At 41.1% G+C, this 21,031-nt stretch overlaps 2 protein-coding genes across 3 annotated transcripts in view; one reads left to right on the top strand and one right to left on the bottom strand.

Annotated features, from left to right (window-relative positions):
* Positions 1–7,574, top strand: part of pde11a (phosphodiesterase 11a) — a 38,351-nt gene extending 30,777 nt beyond the window's left edge. The window contains exons 19-20 of the mRNA XM_007546518.2: positions 1,449–1,532; positions 4,873–7,574. Of these exons, the coding sequence (XP_007546580.1) occupies positions 1,449–1,532; positions 4,873–5,106 (318 nt within the window). The 3' untranslated portion in view covers positions 5,107–7,574. The remainder of the gene's footprint in view (positions 1–1,448; positions 1,533–4,872) is intronic.
* Positions 2,565–21,031, bottom strand: part of agps (alkylglycerone phosphate synthase) — a 46,422-nt gene continuing 27,955 nt past the window's right edge. Inside the window, exons 18-22 of one of the 2 annotated variants that reach the window (XR_001661441.1) lie at positions 19,870–19,969; positions 18,723–18,780; positions 13,268–14,428; positions 11,604–11,612; positions 2,565–2,575 (exon numbers count right to left, since the gene is read on the bottom strand). Coding sequence is in view for 1 of the 2 variants with exons in the window: in XM_007546517.2 (XP_007546579.1) it covers positions 14,307–14,428; positions 18,723–18,780; positions 19,870–19,969 (280 nt within the window). In the remaining variant the exon portion in view is untranslated. Of the gene's footprint in view, positions 2,576–11,603; positions 11,613–11,945; positions 14,429–18,722; positions 18,781–19,869; positions 19,970–21,031 lie in introns of those variants that run through there. The other variant, XM_007546517.2, reaches the window with a different exon arrangement.

Genomic DNA, 21,031 nt, shown 5'->3' with positions numbered 1-21,031 from the left:
TCAAAGCACATTTTTTCCCTATTGGTTCATCTGCAAACCCACAGACAGTTTTGCAGATCCAGAACTTTGCAAAACTATTTATGCTGTTTGATTTTTTTTTTTTCCCATCCCATTTTTCACCATAAACCCCAAAACGTCAATATATATATATTACTGTGACTTTAGACCAACACAATGTAGTGAATACATTTAAAGCAGGGGGAAAGTTGTGTGTGGTTTCCAAGGATTTTAGGAATAAAAATCTAAAAAGTGTGGAGTATGTTTGAGTTTATTCTTGGAAGTTTTCATGGAAATTCCAGTTTTGCACACCTAGAAACCGAGAATTGTTTTTATTTTTCTTTGGAAAATAACCGAAACACGTACGACAGATTGGATAGAGAGCATTTAACAGCTTGAATTTTAAAGTCTTGTCACAGATTCTTCATTCTATTTAGGTCGGCACTTTGACTGGGACCAATCTACAAAATGAAATACTTTCATACGAGCCGTCCCAATGTGGCTCTGGCTGTTTACAGTCGTTGTCCTTTCACAGCTTTTCTTCCAGGATTCCCCCCTGTCCTTGCTGAACAAACGCATTCCCACAGCGTAAAGCTGCCTCCGTTATGTGGATGTTGTGTTCAGAACAATCACTGGACGAAAAGTGGGATTTTTGACCTTGTTGCTGCATCGCTTTTCTGCCTTACATAGTGTGCTGTTTTGAGAGCCAAAAATATCTTTTTACGTACCAGGCATTTGACTTCAGATGCCTCTAGATTTCTTCTTTTCCATCATTTCCACAACAATGAGAGGACAATCATTCGCTCCTTTGTGTCGGTTTACCACATTACATCCCAATGAAACGCAGTGAAGTTGACAAAACAAGACAAAATATGAAAACGGTACGAACAGTGACACTGCATGTTGGTGTAGAAATAGCAGATTTCTCGCTCCTAATTACGAAGGTCGCTTTCATTTAGAAATATTTCAGCTGCCCTCACGGCTGCAGCCGCCAGAGGTGTACTTGTCTGCCTAGAAAGGAGAAAACCGGCCGGCTTCTGCCTGCAATTAATGACTGTTAAGTAATCGAGCCTGGCCACATTGCCTCCGCTCTGAAATAAGTAATTCAGTAGCCTCAGGTCTGCCGCCTGTGTTGAACCTTTAGCTCTCTGTTGTGTGTGGGCGTTGGAAATGAAATATTAACTTCTGAGTCGTAGCCCGGTAACTATCTCTGAAGCGCAGCCTCGGCGGAGCCTGTTAAGCTCGGGCTGCATGAATGAGGGAGAGGAGAAAACGGGCATGAAATAAACTCAGCTGACTTGAGAGCGGAAAGAAGAAGTTCCTACAAGGAGAGCGCCAAAAGCAACACTTCAGGGCCTGTATGAGCATGGAAATCATAAAAGCAAACAACTCTTGCTCTCTCTCTCTCTCTCTCTCTCTCTCTCTTATTTATTTATTTTTTTGCCTTTCAGGCCATCTTTGACCGTAACCGGAAGGATGAGCTTCCAGGGCTGCAGCTGGAGTGGATTGATGGAATCTGCTCGCCTCTGTACGAGGTAAAAAGGAAAAAAAAAAAAAAACACACACGACTGGCTGCTCTCTCCGGCCTTCACTGTGTCACGCTTGTTGCACATCCGCCTCTGACATCAGCAGACGCCGTCCTTCCTCGGTTATTGTCCCCCGCTGACGGCAGCAGTGAAACTGTCGCCAGCGAGTGTTTGACTTTCTTTGCAGGCGCAGGTTTCTCTGTGAAAGAGAGAAATGCTTTCAACTGAGGAGCTCTGAAAAAGCTTCAAGGTTACATCCTGTTCTTGTTCAGAGCAGCGGAGCGAGCGTGCACTTTGTGACTGTGAGACGGCGTGTGAATGGAGATGTGAGTCAGCTTGAATCTCCTCTGTAAGACGGTCTGCAGTGGGTTGACCTTTGGCCTCTATTAGCTTTAGACAAAGGAAATTCTGACTTCTTTTACAGATGACATCCTTGCAAAGTAAAAATATGAATCCGAGTTACTTCCCGGTTACTCTTTAGGGAGATTTTTGCTGTTCTAACTTGTCCGGGTCTGTCTTAGTGAATTTGAATATCACACAGAGAATGGTATTTTGTGTATTTAATTGAATTTTCAGCCTTTAAAAATGACAATACAAGGCAAGTAAAAACATTTGTAATAAATATATGAACCACACAGTCATAGGGAAAAACTGCCAATTTGACAAGGAGGGTGAAGATACAAAGCTTCTGGCTGATCACAGAGTCCAAACATGTTATGGAAAGTTTAGTGGAAGGAAAAAGTGTGGTACTGTACAGTGTATCCACTCGGTGAGCATCGGTCTGTGGCTCTGCTGAGGTTTTCAGGAAGCCCTGGTTACTGTAAGTGACCTCCAGCTTGTTTGCATCGTGTTCTTTAGAAAACTGCGGAGATTTTCTACAGGGTTTAGGTGAGGAGTTTGGTGGCTAATCAGGTGCAGTGATACCCATGTCATAGAACCAGGTACTGGTTATTTTGGCTGTGTGTGAAAAGCCATGAAAGTAAATGTTAGAATTCATAACTCTATCAATACTGGGGCTATCTCTGTTGCTTCTGCCCTTTTTTTCAGCCACACTTTTTCCTTCCACTAAACATTCCCTTAAAACGCTAGGATACAGTACTCTGTGAACAGCCGGCCTATTTTCCAATGCCCTTTTAAGAAGCGGTTGCATAGAAGTGTGTGTTTCTGTGTGACGTCAGCCGGGGCTGATCTGCCCCTCCCACTTCCAGCAGCTGTGTGGGAGGAAGAAGAAGGCAAACTTACTGAAGGAGATCAGCTCTGTTAAAGCACGACGCGTGATCAAGTTACATTGATGAAAATCACAAAGAGGATGAGTTGTTAAAGCCCAGATGAAAGAAATAAATCACTGATCTCCACGGCAATGGGTCATTTCCTAGGATTTTCCAGTGAAACTGTACAGAAGCACGTTACTTTCTGGAATTATGAGTCAAAAGTGCTGATGAATTATCTTCAGATCAGTCGGTGCAAGTTAGAATGGACTAATCTTTGCTGGGCTGTAGTTTCCCTGTTGCTGCTGTCTGTGGTGTGTAGACGCTAACATGTCAAAGCTCAGTGAGTGTATGGGGGGTGTTCTGCCTCATCTGAAGGGCTGATGTTTGGATTATGCAGATATGGAGCTCACGGTTTTGCTTCTGCCAATTAAACTTGCAAGAGGAGGGAAAGACAGAGGGGGGTGAAGGGGGGCGAACAGAGAAAAGTTCAGAGGCGGCAGGATTTTTGTCCGTGGGTGTAAGAGATCTTGTTCTTGATTTCGCTGATCTCCTCATCCTGGTGTGGTGGCTCCCTACTTTGTGGAATATTAATAATCCCTGATTATATAAGCTTCCGTCCTCACACCCCAGCACGCGACAGTAGACTCTTTCTGTGTCTCTGAGACTAAATAATGGAGCGATCGTTCTGCGCAAATAACTGAGCAACCTCCCAAAGAGACTTTGGAAGCTTTGTAGCAAAACCACAGCAAATATTCGGGGGGCATTTTGTATTATTATTTTTTTTCTTTTTTTTTACAAATTTTGATAAGATAGTATATCTACTCATTTATTTTTTTCAGACAAAATTATTAAATATATATTGACATGGGTGGCAAAAATTGTGCAAGCCTTCAGTTGCTGCAAAAACCAGCACAACGGCCTCAGAAGACTTTTTAAAAAATAATATTGTTTTACAAAATGATGCTGCATATGAGACCATAAAACAACATTGTCTGTCCCAGTGAAGTAGTGTACTGTGCAGCACCTCCAGTAAAGAGGTTTAAAGACGTAAATGTTGTAAATTTGTTGTTTATTATCTCAAGCGTGGAGGTATTAAAGATTTTGGGTGGAAATGCAAACTGTTATCAAAAAATATTCAGTCAGGATCACAGATTAATATTTCTGTTCACAAATGACAAATGTTGCTATCCTTTCAATGTATTTTTTTACTTTTAAGTTATCTTCACTACTTCTGTTCCTTCATATTTTTTTTTTCTTTCTGTAAAGCACTTTGTGTTACCTTTTGTATACCTTGTTGGTGCCATACTGATAAACTGTCCTCGGGGTATGTTTTTAAATATGTAACTTGATGTATGCCTTTTACACCCACCCTTAACTTTGTTGTTTAAAAGTTAAGGGTTAACTCCAGACTTTTCACACTCATTTCCTCACTTTTGTGAGTTGGACGCATACAGATGTTATATTTGCATATGAAACAGAGTTAATGGACACAATAAGTAATTACAGTGACTTGTTAGACAATGTTGGAGAAGCAACGTCCTGTTATCTGCCTGGTAATTTATCAAATGGAAGGTTGACAAGTTTGCTTACCCTGCCAGTTACACCTGAACAGAGAAAAAAATGACAACAGCAACTAATCTCAGTTACACACGTGCTTCTAATCTTCAAAGAGCAGGCGTTTTGATGGACTGCAGCTATCAAGTGCTTGTTTGTTTTCACTTTTGTTGTGGGTTGTTCTCCCTCTCTCTCTATATATATATATATTGTTTTATTTCTTCTTCCTTAAATTATTCATTTGATGAGCAATGCCGAGCCCGAGTTCATTATTAAGCAGCAGTACGTTCAAATCTCAAAGTGAGCCACCACTGCCTCAGAAACTTTGAAAAGCTGCAACAAATTTAGGCTATGAGAGAAACATCCAAGTTTTCTAGAAATACTTTTTAACTCTGTTCCAGAGTTAACTTTAATAACTTCATAATTCACAATCGTTTCTTAATGAAACGCCGGGGTATGATCAGTTATACACATTTTAACACAGTGAGTGATTTCACAAAATCATAGAACCTGAAATGAATCATTTTTGTCTCACTATGTATCCGTTTTTAAAGATTTTCTCTCCTTTTCCCATCTCTTTTTAGACTCTTGTCAAGTTGAATCCCAAACTTCAGCCGATGGTTGATATGATACGAGCAAACAGGGCCAACTGGGAGGACCTGAACAAGAAGAGACAAAGTGGCCAGAGCGTTTCCGCCAATGCCGGCCCCTACAATGACGATGCCACGGAAACCAAAGCCTGCCCGGCGGTCAAAGCCGGCAGCACGCCCTGCTGCAGCGGCGACTCTGAAAGCACACCATCCAAGGCGGCCAGTTAGCTTCTGTCGAAGAGCTGGCACATCCCTGGCCTTTTTTTTATTCTCCAGAATGCAGCCTGCAGCAGAGGCAGCGCATGCAGAGGTTCTTGGGCTCTGCTCCTCTTCGCTTTTGCAACCAGAGATGAGCTTTAACACTCGGGAGCGTGGCGCGACCCCTTCAGGTTTTCTGCTGAAGGCTGACGTCGCCGCATTTGGCCGGCTCATCAGAGCGACTGAAGATCAGACGATGACGCCTCATCAGGGGAGGAGAGGGAAAATCAAACCACTGTGTTGCTCTGACTTTTTCTTTAGCAAAAGGCACAAAGAGTGTTGTTTGTCTCTGTTGTGTTTTATTTTTGCTCTTGGTATCTCTCTCTGTGTTGCTCGCATTTTGTCCGGAGTTTAAAGATTCTTTTTTTTTTTTTTTGTAAATCTGTAAATAAGCTGTTGAGTTGTTTGAAACTTTATGCATTGGATTGGATTGTTGTAGAGCCTCTTCTGAAGGATGAAGAGGTGTAGAAACAGTAGGACTTGTGGCTTGCAATGCAAATTGAATTATGTGCTCCCTCCCTTCCTGTGCCTTGTTTCCAGATCCTACTGAAAAATGCATGGCCTCTGTGTGAGGTTCTCACGTTATGGAAATTCTTGTTGAACCGTGCTGAATTTCTGCCATAATTTGTAAAACCAACGATTGCAGCTATGTCTTGACCCCCTTAGTTTGCCGCAAAGAATTATAATAACCGATAAATGGAAATATATTTTGGCCGAGTTTTATACGTACGGGGGCCTCTCTTGTCACACAAACATACACAATGTGCCTTGAGAAAGTCGCTCTCATATCACATGGATTTCTGCAGGGCAAAACTTCAGCTCTGATGATTCAGTACTGACAGCCGGAACACAAAATGTCACATTTTATTTCAAAAGCCATGGTTAGACATTTTCAGGGTATCTTTTTTTTTTTTTTTGCCTTTTGTACCAATGATAAAAGCTCATCTCACCGTTATGATTATCTGGACTATAAAAGGCTGCAGTGAGCAAAGAAAATTTAAAATGTCATAAAAATCACTTAACTTTATCAAAAAAAGGAAACATAATCAACTCCATTCCTGCATGATTATTCTTCCTGATCAGTTAAAGCCAAACAGGCTTTAAAAAAATATTATACCTGTGCAAAGAACAGCTCTAGTGGTCATCTATTGTCTTCCTCCTAATATATGTGGAAGAAAAATCCAGCGAAACTCTCCAGTGTATTGGCAGTCCCAGGCCAGAAGGGATATAAGATTCCTCCAGTAATTGTTCTTGATCTGCTATTTTTAGGAGGGGCTCCAGTAAACCTCAAAAAAGACCCTGGAAGCCAGTAGATACGATCTGTGACCAATAGCTCTAAGACTCTAAGGTTGAGCCTTACCTCTGTTCGGAGGAAGATCATTTTTGTTAGTTTCTGGGATCTCATTCCTTCTCCCATGATTCATCTCTCATGGCAACATGTGAGTCATAAAAAAAACAAAACAAAAAATACAGATACATCACAAACTTTGCTGTTTTGGCTCTTTACCTCAACAAACTGTAGGAACTCTCTCAATAGCGATGAGACCCCAAATCTCTCTGCCCGTCTTCTGCTCTGTGACACCATCATTCATGAGCAAAGCACATAGCTACACAACTCCTCTGCTTGAAGGAGTGACTTACCCTTAAAACTGGAGAGCACAGTCCACACTGGTCTGGTTAAAGACTTTGACCTCAGAGATACAAACTCTCGTTCCGGCTGCTCTCACCTTGCAGTGAGCTGCTCCAGTCTATGATAAAGATCATGGCCAAAAGACGCCAACAGAACCAGATTCACCAGATCGTCCACAAGGATCGGAGATAAGGGCCACACTCAACTTTGTGCCAAGGTTACAGACGCAGCCCTTGGTTTGGGTATGCAATGACTAGATAGGCCTTAAAAGCATCCCGACATCCCATATTCTGGCAGATTTTCTTCAGGTAGAGATTTGTTCTGTGGCCCGGATGAATCCTGAACCCGAGGTTCTGTGATCCAGCGAGCTTTCACAGTGCAGTCCCTCATTATCAGGAGCATGCTCTCCGGTTTCCTCTCAGATTACATACAACTGCAGCCAGATATTTTCAATCACTCTGAAAAGACACATGAGAATCCTTGTTTTTTTTTTTCACTGGCTGACATTAAATCAGACTAAACGGTTCCTGTTTTAGGTCGGTCAGGATTGCCATAATCTCTTTGATTTGCTAAATGCCAGAATAGTGAGAAATATGTTTTTTATTCTAATATTACTTTCTTCAAATTCTGAAGAAATTTGAATCCAGTCAGGAAGGAGACGGGTTCCATGTCCCAGAGACCTGACTTTGTAAAGATGCTGGCTGATCTTGTAAAAATGCTTTCGTTCTGTACTGACACAAACTAAAAAGTCAATCAGCGAGGAAGAAGCCAATATCTCCAAAACCAAGATAAGAAGCCAGTTTACATTAAAAAAAAAAAGTAAAAAAATGCACTCGAAGACAAAAACATAATTTTTCCGGTCATGTCTCCCATTCCTGCATTTAGCAAATAGAACTAATTTGGTAATCTAAACCAGGACATGGAAATATCTAGTCTCTGTTCTGAACTCCCATTATTTCTTTGCAGAAATGCTCTAGCAGCACACACCACTAGAGCACGTCTTAAAACCAGCACCGTGTTTATCAGGGACCTGGATTATGCAGAGCAAAACAACAATTTCCTTTTGTGTAGATCTTGGTTCGCCTTTTGTACCCCACTGGATGTTTCCTCAGGTATAGGTGCCATAAATTGAACTTAACATTTAGGAAGTCAACATTTTGGTTAATTATTAAGCTATTCAGCACCTCAAGTGGCAATGTGCCAGTTTTATATTAGCTGGGAGTCAGACTCGAGCTTCTGTAACTCACAAAAGTTGAGATTGCACATGAGAAGTCTGCAGAAGTTTGAAGCATTTTAGGTTTGTGCAGAATCATCAAGAGAGACCAGGTGGAGCGATTGGAAAGCCTTCGAGGTGGATCTTGTTCTCTTCTCTTAGGTTTGCTGTTCATAAACCATTAAAGTGAAACGAATCACCCTTTTGATATAATCTGTACAGTCAGATTACAATCAGATGGATATTTACAGGATTCACACACAGCTTGTAAGATCTGGAATATTTTTCCAAATCAGGAAAAGTATGGGAAAAAAAAGAAAGAAACATATTGTATTTCTTGACATGGTTCCCTTTCTCATTGCCTTGATGTTATGTTCTTCCTTTCTTTCATATTTCCTCTTTTATATCTGTCATTTCTTCTCCGTCCTTTCTTTTTCTCTTTGATTTTATACATCATCTCTCCCTCCTTTTTGTCCTTCTGTGTTTACTTCCTTTTGTCCTACTATTCTTTCTCCCCACTTTGTTTCTTTCTTTTATTTATGTCTTACTTCTGCCTTAACTTCTTCTGTATGGTTTCTCTTTTTTCCTTCCGTGTCATTCCTTTTATCTTTACTTTCTTCCTTTTGTCCTTTCTCTGTCTTCCTTCTTTTTGCTCATATATCCTTTCTTGCTTTCTTATATCCTTTGTTTCTTCTTTCCTTCTTCCCTTGTCTCCCTTCTTCCCCCCTTACTTGTCTTCTATCTTCTTTTCTTCCCTGTATCATTCCTTCCTTCTTTCAGGATTGAGCCTACGAAGTTATTGAAAGCATTTCTGTTTTTCATGCAGACCACCATCCGAAGGCACCACCAGGTCACTGGGTGTTTCAGTCAAGCACAGATCTGCTTAAAGCACAGCTTTCATAGAGTCAGGCCGTCGACAGCCTGACTCCGACTAAATCCATTTGTTTCATTTTTAAAACTGTAGAAAGCCGCAGAGTTTTTATTTTCTTTCATTTCCAAGCTTTGCTCAGAGCCTACATATTCTGCCGTTTGAGAACTTTCCTTCCTGCAGAAGACTGACACATGAAAACTGAAGTGCCCATCTAATATCAAAGCTTTCCCTTTGGTATTACTCAAACTGCATTATTTCTGAGTATGGGTATGCCTTATGAGTTGTGTTGTAGCTTTGTGGGCCGGCGTTTCTAACGTGACTGTGCACATTGTGAGGCATGGATCTACTGTGTTTTATTTGAAGAGCTCGACAGAAAACGACCAGAATCGCATGTTTAATGCAGTCTCGACTCCAACCAATTTGCTGAGGATGTAGCAAACAAAGCGAGCCGACAAATACCTCGTATTTTTGACTAGCGCACATCTTATCTCATCAGACATGCATGACTTAAATTCTCCTGCATTATGCTGCGTGAGTTACATATGGACATTTGCTCTTCTATTTTTCTATTAGAGCTCCACGTGTGGACAAAGTTTCCTCTTCCTTTTCCTTTTTCCTCCTGTATTTCTCTCCCGGTTTGGATTTTGGATTTATTCAAGATGGGCTAATCTGAGGGAAAGCCAGAGCATGAAAAAGGCAAATGTGCTTCTGTTTCTGTTCAGAGTTTGAATAAAGAAAAAAAAAAAATCAGCTAAATGTTTTTGATTTATTTTGTTTCTGAAGAACTAAGAAGTATAATAAAACATTGCAACAACATTGTAAGGGGCAGAAGATTAATGAGGCTAAATAGAAATGCATCCACATTTATTTTTGTTTTCTTGATCACTTTAGCCCAAACTCTTCTATCTGCTCAGCAACTTTCACTACTTCAAGTTAATCAGATGTGTAACATTCCCCCCAAAGTACATTGACATTTGTGATGTAATAAAATGTCAAAAAGTCCATATACCTGCAAGACCTAGCGATAGAAAATCTTTGAATAAACATTTTCTTTTTGCTACAAAATTTCTCTATAGACTGCTAAAGAAATAGATACAAGAACAGAAGAAGTTCACATGCACTCATAAATAAACATGGCTAAGGCCATTGATGATTTGATTTTCTAAGTATGTAAAATGTCTCAGTAGGTTTATATACATATTACACAATGAAACACAATGCATATACAGCACTGTGTATGCTCTAACCAGTGAGGAAATATCACAATAAAACACAATTTAAAAAAAACTTTTAGATTCCTGAAGGATGAATTTAACATATTTATGTGTTGTGTTAATAACAGAGAACATCTCAGAGGAGAGAAACTTTTTTTTTTTTAAGACATACAACGCTGTTTAAAGATCCTGGTCTTGCCTGCAAAGATGCAGATTATCCAGTAATCTTCGAAGGTGGTCTTGATCAGTCCGTTCATCAGACTTTCTGAAGCTCTTTCCAAATTGTTCTTTAGATTTTGGCTGCTTTTTACTCACTTTCCTTACAACCCTGAACATCAGGACTGTAATGAACGTTAACCCCACCGTATCCACTTATTGGATATTTGTGATTGGGGGTATCAAATATGTGGATTCCCGAGATCCTCATCCTATCAAGTCCGGCCTCTTGAAGGAGGAAGCTCATTTCAGCCACTTGTACTCAAGATCTTGTACTTTTAATTATTTTCCACAAATCGGGCTCATTTCTTTCTTCTATGCGAGAGAACACAGAGTTCATATTGCAGCACACCATGCCTTCAGTTTTCACCTACTCTACCCTGCCATTACTTTAAAATACTATTTTCTGTCAAAACTGTGCTGGTATGTTTGGTTTTTCATAGAACCTACAAAAGAAATGGGAACAAATTATGCCTTTATGCCAGGCTGCACTTAAGCAGCTGAAAGATCGTTTCCCTTGCCAAGTACCAAGTCCCCTTGGTCGTAATGATGCTGCTTGTTCACTAATGTTCTTTAACAAGCCTCTCAGGCCTTCAGAGAACAGCTGGATTTATACCGATATTAGATCACGCACAACTAACTAGTTAAACGACTCATCATGGCTGTGGAGGCATTGCTTTATTATTTATTTTACTGTAAAAGGGGCTGTTTATAAAGCACCACACATTTTATGCTATAATTTGAAATGAAAATCACATTTTCAATTTACAATTTTACACCACTGTTGAAAACGACTGAAAAACCTACCTCTGTCCAAATAAACTTTCAGAGAGTCTGTAGAAATAGTTGGCTTAAAGTGCAAACCGTATGCATTGGCTTGAAAAGAAACAACATTTTAAACTGATTTGTTCAGAAATTGTGCAAAAAGATAGATAATATTATTCAGGATAAAGAGAGAAAAAAAACAACTATGGTTGACTCAAAGTTGAGGTTTCTCTCTGTGTGATGCTGACCTCCTGTGGACTGATGAGTATCTGCACTTAAAAAAAAATGCATAAATGAAATGCTGCAGATTCCAGAACATTTTATTGAAATGCATTTGAAATTTTATGGGCAACGATGCAAAAGAAGATCAAGACCTTTCTTTTAACCATTTTAATTAAAAGACTGTTGTAATTATTAAAATTTTTTTGGATTTGAATGCTCCTTTGCCTTTCTGTCGGCATCAGCTGTTTCCATTCACAAAATCTTAAAGTAGAGCCAAAGGCTGCAGTGAATTTCACCGCTCAAGGCTGAGCTGTGCCGCTGCTGGCTGGCTGTGACGTCAGTCAGCTGTGTGTGGGCGGATGTGTGGGTGAGGACGACTCCCAAATGAGAGCGTGTGTGTCGAACGAGAGCGAGGAGAGGGTCTGGGGGAGGTGGGGTGGTGGATTTTTCCTGACAGGAAGCAAAAAGCGGATTCTGTTCAACTCTGCTGTGCAGGATTACCGTGAGCTCTGCGTGGCGCATGTTGAGGCAGAACAAAACACAAACCTGCTTTCAGGCTTCTGCTGACCTTGCGCTGCACATCTGCCAGAATAAATTAAGACTTCAGAGCTGCAAGAACATCTTTGCCCTGCGATTGTGCGTGTACCGAGATGATAAAAAAAAAAGCCCCGATGCTAATGATTTTTACTTTAGTTTATTGCACAAACAGCATTGACAAAATGTACTCAATGTTGATGTTAAGAGAAGTGGAAATTTGACAAAAACAATAAAGGTAAAAGCGATAACATTCAAAGGCGAGTTTATTTTTTTTGACACATGGGGTAAAAAGTCAGGTCTCAGGTAACTCAGTTATCTGGAGAAGGTTTTATTGTTGTATTTAATCAACATAGGGACAGAGTGGACCAGAAAAAAAGGAGGCAAAGATCAGAGAACGAGTATCAAAATGTAGCACATTACAGTATCAGTTCATAAAAGCTTTTGGACAATATAGAAACACTAAACTACTCGACTCTTCGAGGAATCTTTCGAGGAACAAACTTAGTAAAGACGTGTGGTTTTGAGCAGAATGTCTTAGCATGTGTTAACAGTCATAAATATTTACATGTCAGGATCTGTCAGGATGGGAATCTTTGCATATACTAAAAGGGAAAAAAAAATACAGTTTAGCTGATGAGGTGACTGCATGACAATGAAGGATGTGCCACTAGGAGGTTTGCACTCATCATTGAGAGAAATCTCCGTTATTAAAAACGTGTTTAATAACACCTTTTTCCTTTAAATAGCCAAAATCTTAATCCTAGCTTACATTGCGTATTCTGGAATCAGTTTGATGTGTGTTTGGAATCATTGTCCTGTTGGAGCCAACTGTATGACAGCAAAACAAGCCCACGGCATGATGCTTCTGCCACCACGCTTGACATTTGGTACAGTTTGGAAGACTCAGTTTGGTTTACTCCCCCAAACATGAATCTCATGATTGTTTTTGAACAGCTCCACTGTTGTTTCCTTTGATCATACAACCTTTCTCCAGAGTGGCTTTGGTAAAACTGCATAACTGACAGTGTTGATTTAAATTGATAGGCTTCCTGCTGGTTGTTAAACATAACCCAGCTTTTTGTTTCAGCCGCAGTCAGAGATTCTCAAAAGCTGACCCGAGTCTCCTTTATCTGAACCAAAAACAAATTTGGTGGTTTTTAGGATCGTTGTCTTATAGAAAAATTCAAGATCTCAACTTCCAGTCATCACTGTTGCTGTAAGATGAAGGATTAGGAAGTAGTCCAGTTACTATATTATTCAATCGACTTTGTAGAATGTACGATGCATCATATGTGTCAATTGGTTTGACTTTGACTCCTGATATCAGAATTTAAAGGTTTTCTCTGGGGTCTTCTTTTCAGGTCAGCAACGTGGACGGTGACACTGGTTTCACAATCCTTCCCAGTGCACAGTTGGATCATTTCTGATCACTCCTACCAATTATTATTCATTTGAGGGTGAACGTTTGAGTCAGACAACAAGCTTTCAACAGGAAATGATTATAGTTAGTTTTAGAGTCCATAAAGCAGGCTAACACAGAGCTTTTGGAAAACCCTGCCATTAACTATAGCAAAGATTTGTGGGCTTTGCTACAAAAAGTCAAGTCTGAATTCACAAAGAATCCTGCTGAACCCTTTAACGTCTTCATCTAATTCTTGTTTCTAAAACTATTTGAAGTTGTCACATAAGCATTCCAAGCTTGGATAAATCAATCAGAGATCAAAAATTCAAGATTAATGCCAATGATGAGTAAACCTCTGACATGCACTGCATCAGACACAATCTGATGATTCAAGTCTTTGGTTCGACGTGAGCACCGCCGTTCGCAGGCCCCTCCCTCCAAAACAGAAACGTGTTCAAAATGGCTTCAATTTCCACTTCTCTTCATTAGTTACAAACCACTCCATGTAAAAGCTTTCAGTACAAAAACTAAGCACACAAAGGTATGCGTATTTCTTTCGGCAATCGTACGAAACATTTGCTTGGAATAGGTGGACCCAAACTGCTTGGGGCGGGAGGACAGGCGCCCACAGATACACTCGGTCCTGAAACGCGTCTAATATGGCATAAGGTCAGAACGACAAGAGACGAGAAAAGGACAAATGTGGGACACAAAGGAGAAGGAAAGGCAGACACAAGCTTTAGAAAGGCACAGAGCTTTAGAAACTTACCACTAAAGTAGTGCCAAACACTCACTCACTCACTCACTCACAGGAGGACCATAACACAACTTCTTCTATGTTGGCAAAGGTGTTCAGGAAGCAAATCTGAGATAAGTCAATGTTTTGCTGCACCCATTGAATCTTGTTAGAAGAAGCTGAGCAGATTAAGTGCGACGTATGGTAAAAGAGAAGAGTGAATAATCATTAAATGGCACCGAGAGACATGTTTGATGGACATCTGTGTTTTAAATTCACATTTAGTAGCCGTTAGTCCAAAATGCACAGGAAGCTTTTAGAAAAAAATGAAACAGAAGGTGAGATAATGGATGGGGACATGGACTTAGAGGAGGTTCCTGTTGCCGAAGATGTTATTTGGGTCAACATAGTCCTTGACAGACTTGAGCATCCCCACGCCGACGTTGGAGACGGTCTCCCTCATCCACTCCTTCCGAAGTTTCCCCACTGAATGGCAGAAGAGAAAAATAAAATAAATAAGTGGAGGAAGACGACCATGGGGGAGAAACGGCGGAATCGGCATGGCTGATTGCTCAGCAGGCTGCTGGGAGCCAATCAATCTTGTGAGAGTGAGTGAATAAACAGAGGGTGATAAATGCTTTTATTCAGAGAGGAGAAATGTTTTGCATGGCATGATTTATGGAGCTCAGCAGACTATCAAACTCATTAGGCTCTGTGTGTTCCCAGAGGAGGGGCCGGTTGGCGGCTGCGGCTGTCCGTTCCCGGCTCCCTCACTGGTTGAGACCGCCGCTAAAGTCAAACTCCCTCCCTGCACATGAGCACGCCGCTCCTCCTGACCTACGGGGCCGAGCTGTCCTGAGCTCGGCTCCCTGGCGTTAGCATGACGGCCAAGAGACGGCCACACCGGCTCTATGTTCCTCTGTCAGCAGGACTTTGGCTCTCCGCCGCCACCGCCGAGATTCCCTATGAAACGTAAACCTGAGGAGGGAGAGCAGCTTCGCCACAAAACCTGGCGAGGCTGCCTGGGAGGTTCGCAGCTGTTCACACACACACGCACACACATCAGAGTCGGCGCCCAGTGGAGGATCTGCAACCAGCAGGAGGTCTGGTTGGGAACTTTGAAGTGTGCTAAAAGAAATGAACCAAGAACATTTACTTGTTCTTGTTGTTTATAAAGTCAATAAAGCTGAATAACTTAAAATATTTACTTTTTTTAGCATCGGGCAGAAAAGTGAGAGTAATGCGGTGCTGAAAGCTGATATTGCTAAGATAAACGGCTCAGCAGCCGAGGACTCCCTCTGTGCTTTGAATGGTTTTCCTTCTTGTTTGGCATGAAGCAGTGGTCCTTAACCGTGGTTCAAGTACAACCGGTGGTGCTTCGCGGGGCAAATGTAAACAAATATTAATACAGGCTTTCATTTCCGTCTGAAGTAAAAACAAAACATTTCTGCTTCACTCCATGTTTTACAGCCGACTGGAGCTCATTCCTTCAGTATGTAGAAACTAAATGCACATTTTCAAAGGTTAAATAATTTCCCACATCAACTGAGGTCATGTATGAGCTGGGATGAACTCAGGTGAATCCCCAAAAAGAATTGAAGTTTTTTGTTTGTTTGTTTTTTTTTTATCAATAAAATAAATTTAAACAGCAAACCTCTCAAATGTAGAAACAGAAAATGGTCAATTTGTTTTTGAAAAACAGTTCAAGTTTAGTTAGATTAAGACGGAAGTATCCAGTGAGATCCCATTTACATTTGTAAATGTTTATCTTTCCACTTAACATGACAATTCATTTGCTTGCATATAGCTTCTCTGTGAATAAACTTTTGAGACTTGCCATTATTATGCAAAAACTGTTTACCATCATATCAAAAATGTCATACCATTTTTTATACATTAATGTAATTTTTTCCCTTACAGATCTTGTATAGTAATATAACGTTCTTTCGAACTAAATCTCAGGTCACTAGCTCAAATGACTGATGATCAAAACTAAAAGAAATAAGCCGTGTAAATACATCACTGTCTAATAAACTTATACAATATACATATCACTTTTTCTATCAAACTACAGACATGAAATAATTCAGACACACCTGTGAGCTTACTTATAGAGATGCGAAAAAAAGATAAATCTCTAACAAATAGATTCATCCTTCCATGCCAAGTAGAGCCAAACTAATTAACTATTAAATCACTGAGTTACCACACAGTTTCCAAAAGTAAAAGTTTTAGTTAAAAAGAAAAGGATCTGTGGTTCCACTATAACATTAGCATTACTGAAAAACTTATTATAAACAGCACAGGAAAGAAAAGGGTATAAAAAAATGCCACCATAGTTTGATAAATATAAACAATTCGAAGTTGTGTCAGTGAAAGAAACGCAAAGTAAACAGAAAGGAGAAGCTTAAACAGGTGCTGCTCAGAGCTCAACACCTGAGATTAGATATAAAAGCTCGAAACAGAGTCAGTGCGATGATTTCTTCCTCATCCTTAGCAGGAAGCCGCAGTGCTGAAAGAGTGTCAGAAGGGAAGGACCCTCCCCTCAACACATCACATCCCCATGATATCACACAGCAGCCAGGAAAACCCAGATGGGGATCAGCCACGAGGGCAGCAACGCCCGTCTCCTAACAAAACAGGGCCGACAGCAGGGTCACCAGGGACCCTCGGCGGCACACAGACCTCCAGATGGTGGCAGAGGGACCAATCAGCTGCTGCCCAATAACCAAGAACGTACCACGCCCCCCCGACAACAGCCTCCTCCTCCTCCGAACTCCGTCTCTCTCTTGTCCCACCACCGTCCCTCCCTTCTCTCAAAGAGGAAAGAAAACAGAAGGTTCTGGGACTGCATCATTGCCTCCATCACTGTGATAATTTACACATCTATCTTGTCATATTCTCTCCTTTTTGCTTTCTGTTGCAATCAATCTCCCCAGACCTGGTCTGTGCAGCTGAGACATGCAAAGCAGAGCAGGTAGCTATTTCAGAGATTCTTCCCCCCCCACGTCCCAAAAAAAAAAAAAAAAAAAAACTGAGAGAAATTCATATTTCACATGTGGAAAAGTCTACAGAAGTTCAGGCAAGAAGTGAACTTCTCTAAATGAGGTCATTTATTTGCCTCCTACGGCGCCTTGAAAATGTTCCCTCCCCACATTTTGACATCTCACAACAAACCTCAATGTTCAATGTGTTTGTATATTATAGACAACGTACGTAGAACATATTTGTTAAGCGACATGAACTAATAAATAGTTGTACTTTTTTTGCAGGTTAAAATCTAAAATCTACAAAGTGTGATGTGCTTTTGTGTTTTTCAAAGAAACGCCCAACTAAACTCCAACGCAACCAACTGCCAGGAATAACCTCATCACATAATTACTGTTATGCTGAAAATGACAGTAATTCTGAGCACTGTCTATGTATTTGCAGAGGTGTGGCTGGATGAAAACCGTGTCACATTTAAGAACTGCTGGCTAATTAGATCAAATCCTAATAAGAAGTAAAGAACTGGGCCAGTGGGGAAGTGCAGAAGCAGAGGAATCCACCCTGAAGTTATGCTGTTCTTCTCATTCATGCAGAGAAAAGAGAACGTTAGCTGAGCCGCCGGTCCTCAACACTGCGCCTCTCTCACAAAATGGGGCCAGGACACGAGCAGGAACTATTGTCCAAGAAGCTTCAGTGAGGAGTTACTAGACTGATGAAGCTCCTTGATGACTGATGTTGAGGAACTCTTCATAACTACCAACATGGTCACCTGGTTACAGATGACATGAGGCCCTGGACTTCTGGGTTTTCAACCAGTCTATAATTTTATTTAAAACGCAGATTCCTGAGTTTTTAAATACTTTTGTCAAACAGCGGTGAACAGAGCGAGGTGGTCGAGCGATGGAGCTGCAGAGGAAGTGTTCAGAAATCCTTCCTCTGCCCACTCAGCGCAGCAGTGACCTGCTGTAAACACGGGGCCACAGAAATGTAGATTTCCTGCAGTGCCCTCCCACCTCACCATTCTTGACTACATCTGTTTGATACACAAAACCTGCAGGAACAGGCTCCATTTGTCAAGCGCTGATTGTGGGCAGACAAACCGGCCTGTCTGCACTCAGATAGCGAGCGCCGCTGGTATTAATCACAATTACAGAGTGGGCCTCGCACACAGGAGCTGCATCAATATCCCCTCCTCTCCCCCCGCTCGTCACCTCCCCCGTGCCGCTCGGGGGTGACGGGGCCACCGCTTGGAGGTCAGCGTAGAGCCGGCGATAACGGCGGCATCATTTACCCCGACCCACTGCCTCCTTTTTATTAGCAATCTTTTAATTTTGAACCCGTCCCCACCTTCGGGAAAAATTGTGATTTAATATTGCAGCTGATTCACTGCATACTGTTTTGGACAGGTGTGATGAATAGCCTGAAGTGATGTATGAAAACAGCGAGGCGGATGGCAATATAGATAAGGCGGCCGATTCGGTTGTCCCTGATGGGGCCCCATGGAGTCGTTTCGCCGGCCTCCCGCGCTTACGCTTTGCTGAAGTGAACAAACGAGTCGGAGTCATTCATCCGAGCTGCAGGAGCGGATTCTGGACGTGTGAAGGGAAGCAGGGTCCGAACGCGCATTTAGAGCACGGTCGGCTCCGTGGCATGCAGCAGGCCGCATCGCTATCAGCGCACCCCAGATCAACATGTTTAAATATGATGGACAGAAGAATATCCAGTAGGAAGGTTTATGTATATTTGGGGCAACTGATAATGTTTTGAGTGTGAAATTTTCAGCTTGTAGTACCTCCATGATGATGTGACAAGCTCCCTCCGTTGGCAAGGATTTCTTCTCTAGCTGCATGCTGAAAGAAAAGACAGAAACAAGAGTGTTTGAGAGATTTACTTTAAAAAATAAAAGAAAGGAAAAATCAATGTTCTGAGGCAGACTGCGCTGAAGGCAAATCAGACGGATTACCAATATCAAGGCCTCAAAATTAACAGGTAGTCCTGTGGTTCCTACAATTTAGTTGTTTTGATAAGACACTGGAAAATTTGCCAACATATCTGGTCTGGATTTTGATCCTTCTAAACCTGCGGCTGCATGCTGCCGGTCAGCTGGCTGAAGCTATACAGCTTTTTCTCTCTCTTGCAGCAGGTAGGACATATATTGGTTTTTGGTACTATTCCTAAATTTAGCTGATGTTTACTCTTGATTATCATTCATTTATTCATTTATTTTTAACAAAAATGAATATGTTCCCTTGTTTTAGCAGCAGTGTTTATACAGGGCTGATTATTGTCTTAAATCACCTAAATATAAACCGTCTGGTAACATGAACAAGTTAAAATACAACACATCAAGGCCCCATCTAAAGAAATTAAACAACAGGTGAAAAACAGTCACTGGCATTATTTAATCTGGAAAGGGTCACAAAGCCATATCTAAGGGTTCTGGCCCTCCACAGTGAGAGCCATTATCAACGGACTCCAAAATTACTCCAAGGCCGCATCATAGCACTTCCAGGACGTTCGAGAAATAAAATCCTGAAAAGAATATCTTCATGATCTCCAAGAGTTTTTGGGAAAATAATCAGTGGACAAAATTAGAACTTTGTGATAAGTGTGTATTCTGTTACATTTGACATAAAACAGCGGTGGAAGTGTGACGAATCAGGATCTCTTTGCCAATTCAGGACCTTCACAATGTGGTGCAATTGAAGGAACAAGGAATTCTGCTCTTGAGTAAATAACCCTATAGGAGAATATCTATTTGCTTGGGTTATGCAGCACAAAAACAGTAACTGAACTACTCAGTCAGATATATATATATTTTTTTTAGAAGTTTTGGTCATAAATTTTGAGTAAATACCCTGAAACCAGAATCATTTGACTCATGATTACGGAACAACTTGCCCATGAAAGAATACAATAGAAACCAAAGCTGAACCCACCTCCACTTGTTCATACACATGCACCGGATCACTGAGTCCTCTGTAGTTGAAGGCAAAGTAGAAGTAGACACAGGCGCCAGCGTCATACGTCTGAGTCACTCTGCACAAACGGGACACGTTTAAACAAACTCCTCAGTGAGAAACTTTGAAAATCTTAGACTGACACTTAGCAGTTGCATTTTCTAATAGGCTACAATTGAATTTTTCTTTTTTTTTTGTTGTTGTTTTTTTTTAAATCTGTCTGCCAAAGCAGGCATAATAGTGATAATGAGAAGGTGGGAGGTTTGATTTATCCTCCAGTGATCCTTTGACCTCAATTCCGATCATACTAGAAACCACAGACAATCTTAAAGCACTGCCATACTGAATAGGAGAAAGTCAATCAGAGATTCATCTGCATTGCATTTTAACAAAACAAACAGCTCACGTGCTGTAAACAAGTTCAACAGCCGCTGTGCTAGAACAAAACTCTCCAGTTTGCGTGTGGTTTTATTTTCTGGCTCTGCTCCCTGTGGAGGCGCAGGGTGCAGAGCCCTTGTTCATTTGACATGGCCCATCACCTGGCACGCTGACTGTTCTAGAGGTTAAATGGACAAATCAATCATGTGACAGACTGCAGCCGGGAAATGAATGGCTGCAGCATAATCAGGCTGAGGCTTAATCTGCACGCAATCTGCGAGCGGCAGCCTGGTGCTCCTCAGCCAGCCGGCCAGACGTCTGTCTGTCCCACTGTCCGTCTGATCAAGGCAACTGGGACGGGAGTACAGAAAAAAACATTTCCGGAGGAAATTTTTTACATTCTACAGAAGTGTAAGTGATTTTTACAAGAAGGGGGAAAAAAGATAAGTCATGCTACTGCTGTATCGTGGATTTGCATATATAATGACTATAAAACCCTAACAGAAGTACCATTTTATTTCTAATAGAAAAAGTGTTCTACTAGTTGCCCCACTTGTTTATGACAAGTGGGGCAAAATCCTCAAGTTGAAAGAACTTGTTAAATTATGTTCTCAAAAATAAACTTATAATTTTAATAAAACAAGATAGTTGGATTTTTGAAGGCAAAGGATCTGTGAATCATTGTAAAGCCAAAACCCAAAAAAGGGACTAGCAATGTCCAAATGTTTTGCATGGATTTTTTTTCTATAGTCTTGGGCTAAAA

Source organism: Poecilia formosa, unplaced genomic scaffold (assembly GCF_000485575.1).
Source record: "Poecilia formosa unplaced genomic scaffold, Poecilia_formosa-5.1.2 Scaffold16, whole genome shotgun sequence".
Classification (NCBI taxonomy): Eukaryota; Metazoa; Chordata; class Actinopteri; order Cyprinodontiformes; family Poeciliidae; genus Poecilia; species Poecilia formosa.
The sequence above is the reverse complement of the archived record's forward strand: the minus strand, read 5'-3'. Positions and strand labels throughout refer to the sequence as shown.